Source organism: Scomber japonicus, chromosome 19 (genome assembly GCF_027409825.1).
Source record: "Scomber japonicus isolate fScoJap1 chromosome 19, fScoJap1.pri, whole genome shotgun sequence".
In the NCBI taxonomy this organism is placed as follows: Eukaryota; Metazoa; Chordata; class Actinopteri; order Scombriformes; family Scombridae; genus Scomber; species Scomber japonicus.
In genome coordinates, this window is record NC_070596.1 from 32995891 (window position 1) to 33008992 (window position 13102).

The 13102-nt window shown below is 42.6% G+C and overlaps 1 protein-coding gene across 1 annotated transcript; it reads right to left on the reverse strand.

Annotated features, from left to right (window-relative positions):
• Positions 1 to 109: 109 nt before the first annotated feature.
• Positions 110 to 4085, reverse strand: LOC128379978 (deoxyribonuclease-2-like). Its single transcript, XM_053339616.1, has 7 exons — positions 3994 to 4085; positions 3398 to 3572; positions 2989 to 3070; positions 1170 to 1334; positions 890 to 1084; positions 693 to 805; positions 110 to 220 (listed from the first exon to the last, which is right to left on the reverse strand). Exons 1-7 carry the CDS (start codon positions 4083 to 4085, stop codon positions 110 to 112), a joined length of 933 nt encoding a protein of 310 aa, XP_053195591.1.
• Between the last annotated feature and the right edge of the window lie 9017 nt (positions 4086 to 13102).

Below are 13102 nucleotides of genomic sequence, written 5' to 3' on the forward strand. Positions count from 1 at the left end.
CAACCACATCAACCAACCACATCAACCAACCACATCAACCAACCACATCAACCAACCACATCAACCAACCACACCAACCACATCAACCACATCAACCACACCAACCACATCAACCACACCAACCAACCACATCAACCACATCAACCACAGGCTGTTTCCTTGATGAATGTGTTTTCAGGTTGAAGTCATGAAGCTCTGCAGCTGTGTGACTGAAGACAAACTTGTTGAGAGACAGAAGTGACGATCACAAAGACAACGAGGAGTTTCTGTCACGTTTTAATGAATTCATCAACACAGACACTTTGGTTCCTCTGATGGAGAAACTTCACTCAGTACAGACAGAGTTACAGATCATCATTCAGTCTCATTAATGAACTACATCACAACATTTACCTCTGGATGTTTGACATGAACAGAGAAGTCTACTGTCACAGTCATTTACTATGTTTTATTTTCTTTCTTGGGGGGGGCTCTAAAAAATCATATTCAGATTGTGTTTCGGACTCTGCATCGGATACAAATTTGTTGAACAAGTTTTTTACTCTTTCATTCTCAAAGCACAGTGCACCCCCCCATCTGTCCTGCCGCCTATTTAAATCTGCAATGCAGAACAACTGCTTCCCTTTATCTGTAGCTACACACCACTTGGAATGATCATTTCCTCTCTCCCATTTACCCAAACCAGTTTGTACTCCCTCAACAGTCTCGTCACTGTCAGGGACGTCGTCCTTTGAAGGCCACGTCTGGACCTTCAAATCACTCAAATCAATCTTAAGCTTTTTTGAAATGGTGTCGTAGAGATCACCTGCAGGAACAACAACAGCCGTGTTACACAAACACAACACAACACGAGAGCTGCATGACTGAAGCCATCATGTGGATATCTCACCTTTTTCATTTTTTGGCCCGTGATTAGTAATGCTATAAAACATTTGGCCGCCTTTTGAGTGTGGCTGCTGGTAGAGACCAGACGGAGTAGCCTCTCCCCAGTCTCTCCACTCTGCTGCCTTTCTAAGCTCTTCTTCAAGGCCTTCTGGAATATGATGATCAAATGAGAAAGCTCTGATGTACTGCAGATGTTTACCTGAAAATATAAAACAATATGTTGAAAATAATATTCATTTCAATCAATAAGAATGCAAACATGAAGCTTTAATGGAGATCATTACCTATAAGTTTGAACTGGTCGTAGTTGAATGTCACACACATAAATATCTGAGCGTTTGTTTGTCCACTCGGAGGATAGAAAGTCTTTGGATCTCTTGTGAAAGGGAACTGTGGTGTGCTGTGTATCAGCCAGACTCCAGTCTTGGCTTTCTCCACCATCACAATTCCTGTGAACATGAACAGTCAGTCAGCAGCTCATCTGAAGCTCATCACCATTTTAGTGACTTTACATTTCTCTTTATGTTACTGCAACATTATTAGAACTGCAACTAATAATTACTATAAATATAGATTCATCTACTGATGCTTTCACTGACTAATTATTTTCAGTCCATCGACTAAACAGAACTGTGGGTTGAGATTATTTGGGGAGCTGGTTGTTAACCGGCCTGCAGGCTTCAGTAGTTTTAACCATGACGAATGTTTCATGCTCATCAATAATCATCAACATCAATAAATGGACAGACAACAAATGCAGTGAACAGTAGCTTCAGTGAAGCTTTGCAGTATTTGAACATGGATGCCTAAGTATGTAGCTGATGTATTAGCCTTCTACCAGCAGGTGGCGCCAACAGACTACCACAGAGACCAGCTAGCGGCCTGCTGATGGGCTTCTGTTTCAGTTCAGTTTAACCCTCCTGTTGTCCTCAAGTCAAAGAAGGAAGGAATGGAGGGAGGAAGGAAGGAGGAAGGGAGGAAACGAAAGGAAAGGAAAGAAGGAAAGAATGGAAGGGAGGAAGGAAGAAGGAAGGAAAGAAGGGAGGAAGGAAGGAAAGGAAAGGAAAGAAAGGAAGAAAGGGGGATGGAGGAAGTACAGACAGAAGAAAGGAAGGGAGGAAAGAAGAATAAGACGGGGTCAATTTGACCCTGGAAGACGACATGAGGGTTAAATGATCACTGGTGACGTCTGTTTCTAGATTCCCTCCATTTGTCATATTTAATAAAGAAGCTGATTGTTTGAGTTCATGACATCATGACAGATGTGTTTAAAAAAGTTAGAATCATTTATGTTTGGATAAAAATATGTATTTTATTGATTAACCTGAATATAAGTTAGAATATCCACATAACACACGTAATAAAAGAGCGGTGTAATATTTTAATAGCGGAACAAAAGTTCTTTGTGTTGTTGTGGGTGGGACGGTTTTGGTTGGTTGCACACTGAGCAGAGCACAGGTGGAAAAGGTTCGGTTCAACACAGCAGTGTTCATCCTGACAGCACATTTTAGTTTTAGTCAAGATTTAAATATAATAAAGTGTAATGGGTTATGCATTGTCTTTATTACTACTAGATAAAATGAATCCTATATTTAGCTGTTATGAATGTGCAGTACACACACACATAGAAGATATATCTATATTTACCTGGTTTGGCTTTTTCATAAAAGAGTATCTCAATAACTATGATTATATGATTATAGATGGATATTAGTCTATTATGGATCAAATGAACATCAGTAAGAGTCCGTCTGTCAGAGACATATTTATATTTGACATAATGTGTGACTGAGTGTCAGGTTTGATATTAGTTTATTGAGTTTAGTTTCATCATATCAACCCTGGTCATATTCAGGGTTATTAAATAATGAATAATGATAAATGCAGTCTGAGCAGCACACAGTACGAGCAGGTGTTTATTACATAATGATAGTTATTCATTAGTTAAGAGTTTTGTCTTGGAGTTAAAGAGTGATGTAAGATTTATTTTAGTTTAATGTGTTAAATGATTATTCTGATTTGTATTGATCCAGTCCTCAGAGCATGTAGACGGGATGGATGCTGCAGGGAGGAAGGGTTCGGGTTCGGGTTCGGGTCTCTTACCTTTACTGTGGCCAAACTTCTCTGGTTGAGCATTGCATCCTGGAGGTTGATCATTGTAGCTGATGAATCCAAATGTCTCTGACTATAAAAGGAACATTTCAGATCAGAAATAAGCTTCTTTTATATTATATCACCCCCCCACCCCCCCCCCCCATGTGTTTTTTCAGTTATGAATTTCTTATGATGTTTCTCACCATGGGCTCAAACATACAAACAAATAGAAATAACAGGATTACATCAACATATGATTTAATATTTATCAGAATTCATTGTTAGAATGACTACTAAATACTGTGTGTGTGTGTGTGGGGGGGGGTGTGGGTGTGTGTGTGTGGGTGAGTTGAACAATCGATCACTATAAAAAAGGTAAAATAGAATCAGGAGGCTGAGTCTCTAAAATAATACTCACCGGGTTTTTGATGTCGAAATGTAAGAGCTGGTGCAGAGTCTTCGCCAGGAAGCTGTCAGCAGCATTGATGGGCTTTGTGTTAACACCAGATTGAATCACTTTGTTGTTATCTGGATAAATGTAAACATAGCCCAAACCATCCTTCAGACTTTTGGGAGTCTTGTATAAGATGTACCTGATGAGAGAAGAACAGAAATCAGAACATAACAGAGACTCTGATGTTCATGACTTTAACTGACCTATAAAACATTCAGCTGTATGTTTATCAGGGTTAGGGTTAGGGGGTCAGGGTCAGGGTCAGGGTTAGGGGGTCAGGGTTAGGGTTAGGGTCAGGGTTAACAGATTGCTGGTTGTGATTCTGATGGTTGTCCTGGTGGCAGCAGAGGAAGAGTCACCAGCTGAGAGGTGATGGACCAGCAGACGTCTATAGAGACGCTGCCAGCATGGACACCAACTGTCTCATTTTGCTCTGATTGGCTGATTCTGACTGTTAGTGCATCCTTTAACTTGTGTGGTTTCATGTTGAAGAGCAGACAGCAAACATCTGCTGCTGCTGCTGGGCCCACATGTCTGTGTTTTATCTCTTTCTGTCTCACCAGTCCACTTCATCTCCTTTCTCATCTTTGCAGGACACTGAAGCCTCAGAGCTGCAGCACAGCAGACTGACCACCAGCACCAACCTCCACATGACTCCCTGAAACACAGCAGCACATCAGCAGCACATCAGCTCTCATCAACACATTTAGAGTCTCTGCAGCTGAAAGACTGAAGCTTTTTACAACATGAACATATCACAGGAACAAGCCTGCAGTATGACAACTCAATACTGACCAACACATTTACTCACTGCTCATTGTTTCTACTCAAATCTCTTTATCAGTATTACTGGTTAAGAAACCATCATATTTCTTCTTCTTCATTAACCTGCATTACAATTCATTATGTGTCACTACAAAGACCAACAGAGCTGGAAGAAGTACTCAGATACTTTACTGCAGTAAAAGTACTAATACAGCCAGTTAAAATACTACATCACTATAATACTGCAGTACTCCAGTAGTTAGTACTATAGTTACTATGGTAGGAAGGAAGGAAAGGAAGGGAAACACTAAGAGGGAATCTGATGCTAAACAGACAGTAAATGTGTCAGATATCACTGATATGACTAACTCACACTGCTATAGTTACTTTGGTTACCATAGTACTAACCACACTTCATTCACATCTACTTTATAATCCATGTTTCCACAGAAGGAGGACTGTGGGTTTAGTCCTCCATCACTTCCTGTTAACATGATGAAGGATCTAATGCTCAGTATGAACACACACACACACACACACACACACACACACACACACACACACACACACACACACACACACACACACTGACTGATCAGCTGGTGTAAAACTGTGAACTCGTCCTTTAGAGACAGTTTTTAAAGAGTTTGTCTTTAGTAACATCTGCACAGTATTTGTGCTCTCTGTTTATCAAGCTTTAGTCAGGAGGAGGAGGAGGAGGAGGAGGAGGAGGAGGAGGAAGAGGAAGAGGAGGAGGAAGAGTTCAACACGTTAAACCAAGAAGAAAGAACTCATCTCACCTGTTTGCAGTCTCAGTCTCAGTCAGGAGTGATGCTTCGTCCTCTTCAAACCGCTCTCTGTCCTTCAGGGCTGACGCTCACTGCCTCACCTGAGCTCACCTGGTCTTATACCTGCCTCCCTCTGCCCCCCCCCCCTCCCTCTGCCCCCCCTCCACACCTGCCTCCCTCTGCCCCCCCCCTCTGCCCCCCCTCCAAAATGACCAACTGACCTGCACGTAGCTGAATGTTATCTAACGGACTCGGCATCAATAAAGTCCATTTTTACGCAGGCACATTTGAATGAGACATGGAAGAGAGGAACTGTGAAGGAGACAGTGACATGTTGGTGCTGCTGTGAGCGTCTGTCTGTCCTCATGTCTCAGACCTCTGCAGACTGACTGGTGTCCTCATGTCTCAGACCTCTGCAGACTAACTGGTGTCCTCATGTCTCAGACCTCTGCAGACTGACTGGTGTCTGTCCTCATGTCTCAGACCTCTGCAGACTGACTGGTGTCCTCATGTCTCAGACCTCTGCAGACTAACTGGTGTCCTCATGTCTCAGACCTCTGCAGACTGACTGGTGTCTGTCCTCATGTCTCAGACCTCTGCAGACTAACTGGTGTCCTCATGTCTCAGACCTCTGCAGACTGACTGGTGTCTGTCCTCATGTCTCAGACCTCTGCAGACTAACCTGTAGACTCATTAAAGGTTTCCTCTCGTATTAATAACTGGATCCTCGTTATGTTTGAAAACTGCAGGCTACAAAAACATGAATATAACAAAGATTGAAAATACTTAAATATCTGGTTTTGTAAATGTTTATAAGAAAGAAAAAACATGAGACACATTTATTCTGCCTAAAGACAAGCTTTGTGTTTTTATAAGAAAACTGCAGAATGTCCCTTTAGTTACTGTTAGACATCATTGTGGTTTCTGTACAGTCTGTTTTAATCTGCTCTCAGCTGTTTCCAGAGTTACTTATTAACAGACGGGGGGGGGGGGGGGGGGGGGGGCGCCTGCTCTACTCAGACTACAGCTGTTTTCATCTAGAATGGTTATGAAATGGTTAAACACTGTTTTTAATAGTTTTAATAACTTTTGGACACTTTGATCATTTTTAATCTTTGGTCAGCGTCTGTCTGCACGTCTTCTTTATTGTGTTTTATATGAAGTTGTTGTTATTGTGATGTTGTTCCAGACCCTGATGAGCATCAGAAAAAGAACAGATGGAGTTGGTCTGATCCTTCATGAAGCTTTCCTCAACGTTCAGACGTCACAGAGTCTGAACCTGCAGAGTCACGAAGGGTTAACTCAGAATAAGTACAGCTGCACAGACACTTATTATATACTTATTATACATATTAACTTATTATATGTCATGTAGCTGACTGTTGATGTTATTTAATCTTCAAAGTGATGAGATGATGTAATATATATAATATATACTGTACATACACTATCACTGTACTGTACTCTACATACATACAGTAGATATATAAACTATATATATCTGTAAAAGTAAAAGAGAAAGAACAGATGATAGTGTTTCTAACAAAGTGTTTTAATATCTTCCTTCATGTTTAAAATGATTCACTGTTTCTGTCCTTCAGTCTTTACACTTCATCTGTTAATGGGACAATGTCTCCGATAGTTGAACCTGATTGTCTTCACTTCTCTCTGTGTTTTACATCTTGTGTTTTGCATTCAGAGCTCTGAGACAAGTGTGACTTTGTGCTTTCAGAGAGCTGCAGCACTGCAGCTGCTCTCCATTCAAATCATCAGATCAGTATCATCCAGGTTCAGAGTCTACCTGTCTGAACAGCCCTGACAGTTACAGAGAGCAGATTAGGATGGAGGAGAGATAGAGAGTGTGTGTGAGAGAGAGAGAGAGAAAGGAGGAGGAGAGGTAGAGAAATCATCGGATCAGTATCATCCAGGTTCAGCCCTGACAGTTACACCTCCACCAATCACAGAGCAGACCAAAGATTAGCAGCAGGTCTGACAGACGTGTGGAGCAGAAATATAGATTTCACTTTTCATCATTTTCATCATTTTTCAGACCCTCACATGGATCCTGGGACCCTTTGTGGGTCCCCGACCCTCACATGGATCCTGGGTTAGGGTTAGGGTCCCGACCCTCACATGGATCCTGGGACCCTTTGTGGGTCCCGACCCTCAGGTTGGAAACCACAGTACTACACTACTGTACTTAAGTACAAGGTTGAAGTACTTTGAGTAGTTTATATTTCAGATAGCAGCATGTTGAAGCTCTGTGTGACACACTGAGCACAGACCAGCGTACTAAGATCTGATGTTTCACATGATAGAGAACAAAGTTCAGCTTCTTAGTTCTTAATAATAATAATAATAATAATAATAATCAGTCTGCTCCAGTTTACAGAGCGTCAGTCTGTATGAGAGACGAGTAAAGCTGCTTTAACATAAATACATAAATATATCATTACTATACATATATAATATATAATATATATTATACATGTATAGTAATGATATATTATATATTATATATAATATGATTTTTTTTTAATATTTTATATCATAATTTAACTGAAGGTTTGAACTTATTAACAAGAACATTAAACTGGCTCTCTGCCCCCCCCCCCCTACTAACCTCCACACCTCTGCTCTACAGACTCCCCCTCCTCCTCCTCCTCTTCCTCCTCCTCGTCCTCCTCCTTCTCCTATTCCTCCTCCTCCTCTTCCTCTTCCCCCTCCTCCTCCTCTTCCTCCTCCTCTTCCCCCTCCTCCTCCTCCTCCTCTTCCTCCTCCCCCCTCCTCCTCCTCCTCCTCCTCCTTCTCCTCCTCCTCCTCAGCATGTGTGATCAGGCCTTGTGTCCTGCTGCTCCTGGTCTGTGTAGTACCTCTTCCTGACCAGCTGATGGCGCCATAACTTGATATTCTGGTAACAGTGAAACCACAATGATCTCTGAAATAACTCCACACTGAAGTCATTTCATCAGAATCAGACATTAGTTTTGAGTTTGATCAACTTTGTTTAGTTCAACACAAAAAGGAAACAACTAAATCTCAAAAGAGTCAAATTTATTTATCTGATAAAACCTGACCCTGTCATCAGAGTTCATCTCCTCTCAAACAACAACTGCTGAGGAAAGTCTTCACTAGTTTGAGCACATAATAAAACATTTAACCTTTATAAACTGTTCATAATCAGTCTCTACACCAGTTCACATCATAAACTCTCCATCAATCAATCAGTCACTGATTAATGTTTGATTCATCTTAAGGGAAAAAAAGACATTTGCAGTGTTTTATGGTCCAAGAGAAGATTTTATAGTTTGAATAATGATTTTTTTAAATTATTATTTTATGCTGCAATCTTATATTTATATTTATATTATATTTTATATCTTAATTTATATTTAATGCTCTAATCTAGCATTTTATTTCTCTCTTTCTATTTTTTTGTACTTTGTTTTTATTATGGGGGGGGGGGGGGGGGGTGTTTTAATGTCTTTCTGTTTTATGTAAAGCATAAGCGTAAAGGGGCGAGGAGAGAGGAGGGGGCTCCCAGACTGAGCTATGTGTGGAGCACAGTGTGGGAACGGGAGAACCCCCCCCCCCCCCCCCCCCCCCAGCAACAGAAGCACACAAAACAACTTGCACCGGGGGGGTGGAGGAGGGAGGGAGGGGGGGGTCCAGCTCAGACACAATGTTGGGGCAACACGACACTAATATGAAATAATCCTCACAACACTGCTGAACATGAAACAGTGATTATGGGATAGTCTCTGATCTGTGATTGGAGGAACATGGACGGGTATGAGAGGAAGTAGCCGTCACACAGTCAGTAGATTATAAAGTTATTATTCACTGAACTCTCCCTCACTGTCTCACTGAGGGTTTGGAGGTGTTTCAGTTCTTCCTTCTTCATGAACACAGAGAACATCCTGATCTGACTCACTGTTCTCTGAGGTAAGTTCACTTCTAATATTCATCATTAGAACCAGTTAAGATGTGATAAATATGAGTTTGTTAACTATATATGAGTATGGAAGTCATCTGTGTGTATTTGATTTAAAAGAGAAAAACATTATTTTAATTTCAGACATTTTATAACTGTGATGTATTATCTGCTTAATAAACGACATCGCTGGAAATCAGAAGTTTAAACAGATGAAATATTATGTGAGTCTACTTTGTACAGTTGGCCAACAGGACTGAATCTCTGGTCTTCACTCTTTATTTCTTACACTACATACACACCTCTACAACCACACACCTACACACACTACACACCAACACACTCTACACACCACACACTACACACTCCTACACACACAACACACCACACCCTCAACCACACACCTAACACCACTCTACACACTCTACACACACTACACACCTACACAACCCTCAACACACTCACACCACACCCTACACACTCTACACACTCTACACAACACATCTACACACTCTACACACTCTACACACTCTACACACTCTACACACTCTACACCAACTCTACAACACACTCTACACACACCTCTACACACCAACACTCACACACACTACACACTCTACACACTCTACACACTCTACACACCTACCACACTCTACACACTCTACACACCTACACACTCTACACACTCTACACACTCTACACACTCTACACACTCTACACACTCAACCAACACTCTACACACTCTACACACTCTACACACTCTACACACTACACACTCTACACACTCTACACACTCTACACACTCTACACAACACTCTACACACTCTACACATCTACACACTCTACACACTCCTACACACTCTACACACCCACTCTACACACTCTACACACCACACACTCTACACACTCTACACACTCTAACACTCTACACACTCTACACACTCTACACACTCTACACACTCTACACACTCTACACACTCTAACACACTCTACACACTCTACACACTCTACACACTCTACACACTCTACACACTCTACACACTCTACAACACTCTACACACTCTACACACTCTACACAACTCTACACACTCTACAACACTCTACACACTCCAACACAACACTACACACTCTACACACCTACACACTCTACACACTCTACACACTCTACACACTCTACACACTCTACACACTCTACACACTCTACACACTCTACACACTCTACACACTCTACACACTCTACACACTCTACACACTCAACACACTCTACACACTCTACACAACCCTACACACTCTACACACCTACCACCTACACACTCCACACACTCAACACACTCTACACACTCTACACACTCTACACACTCTACACACTCTACACACTCTACACACCACACACTCTACCACCACACACCTACACACCAACACACTCTACACACTCTACACACTCAACACACCTCAACCACACTCTACAACCACCTACACACTCTACACACTCTACACACTCACACACTCACACACCCAACTCTACACACCAACACACACCAAACACAACACACCAACACCAACACCTACACACTCTACACACTCTACACACTCTACACACCTCAACCACACACACTCTACACACTCAACACACTCTACACACTCACACACTCTACACACTCAACACACCCAACACACTCTACACACCAACACACCCAACTCTACACACCACACACCTACACACCACACACACTCTACAACCACACTACACACTCTACCACACCAACACAACACACACCTACACACCACACACCACACACTCTACACACACCACACCCACACACCTACACACCTACACACCAACACACTCTACACACTCTACACACTCAACCACACTCTACACACTCAACACACCAACACACTCTACACACCTACACCAACACACCCTACACACTCTAACAACCTACACACCTACACACCTACACACTCAACCCAACACAACCCAACCCACCACCGACACACCTACACACCAACCACAACACACTCTACACACCTACACACCCAACACACTCTACACACCTACACACCACACACTCTACACACTCTACACACCTACACACCCAACACCCACACTCTACACACTCAACACACTCTACACACTCTACACCAACCTCTAACACACTCTACACACTCAACCACACACTACACACTCTACACACTCTACACACCTCAACCACACCTACACACTCTACACACCTACACACCCACACCCACACACACTCTACACACCAACACACTCTACACACTCTACACCACTCTACACACCTACACACTCTACACACTCTACACACCAACACCTCAACACACACCTACACACTCTACACCACCCAACACACCTACACACTCTACACACACACACCACACTCTACACACTCTACACACTCAACACACTACACCACCACTCAACACACTCTACACACTCCTACACACTCTACACACTCTACACACCTACACTCTACACACCCACATCACACTCTACACACTCTACACACTCACACACTCACACACTCTACACACTCTACACACTCTACACACTCTACACACTCAACACACTCCTACACACTCAACACACCTAACACACTCACACACTCTACACACCTACACACTCTACACACTCTACACACTCTACACACTCTACACACTCTACACACTCTACACACTCTACACACTCTACACACTCTACACACTCTACACACCTACACACTCTACACACAACTCTACACACTCTACACACTCTACACACTCAACACACTCTACACACTCTACACACCTACACACCCTACACACTCTACACACTCTACACACTCTACACACTCTACACACTCTACACACTCTACACACTCTACACACTCTACACACTCTACACACCTCTACACACTCTACACACTCTACACACTCTACACACTCTACACACTCACACACTCTACACACTCTACACACTCTACACACTCTACACACTCTACACACTCTACACACTCTACACACGCTACACACTCTACACACTCTACACACTCTACACACTCTACACACTCTACACACTCTACACACTCTACACACTCTACACACTCTACACACTCTACACACTCTACACACTCTACACACTCTACACACTCTACACACTCTACACCTCTACACACTCTACACACTCTACACACTCTACACACTCTACACACTCTACACACTCTACACACTCTACACACTCTACACACTCTACACACTCTACACACTCTAACACACACTCTACACACTCTACACACTCTACACACTCTACACACTCTACACACTCTACACACTCTACACACTCTACACCACTCTACACACTCTACACACTCTACACACTCTACACACTCTACACACTCTACACACTCTACACACTCTACACACTCTACACACTCTACACACTCTACACACTCTACACATCTACACACCTACACATCTACACACTCTACACACCTACACTCTACACACTCTACACACTCTCTACACACTCTACACACTCTACACACTCTACACACTCTACACACTCTACACACTCTACACACTCTACACACTCTACACACTCTACACACTCTACACACTCTACACACCTCTACACACTCTACACACTCTACACACTCTACACACTCTACACACTCTACACACTCTACACACTCTACACACTCTACACACTCTACACACTCTACACACTCTACACACTCTACACACACTCTACACACTCTACACACTCTACACACTCTACACACTCTACACACTCTACACACTCTACACACTCTACACACTCTACACACTCTACACACTCTACACACTCTACACACTACACACTCTACACACTCTACACACTCTACACACTCTACATCACACTCTACACACCTACACACTCTACACACTCTACACACGTCTACACACTCTACACACTCTACACACTCTACACACTCTACACACTCTACACACTCTACACACTCTACACAGCTCTACACACTCTACACACTCTACCACTCTACACACTCTACACGTCACTCTACACACTCTACACACTCTACACACTCTACACACTCTACACACTCTACACACTCTACACACTCTACACACTCTACACACTCTACACACTCTACACATCTACACACTCTACACACTCTACACACT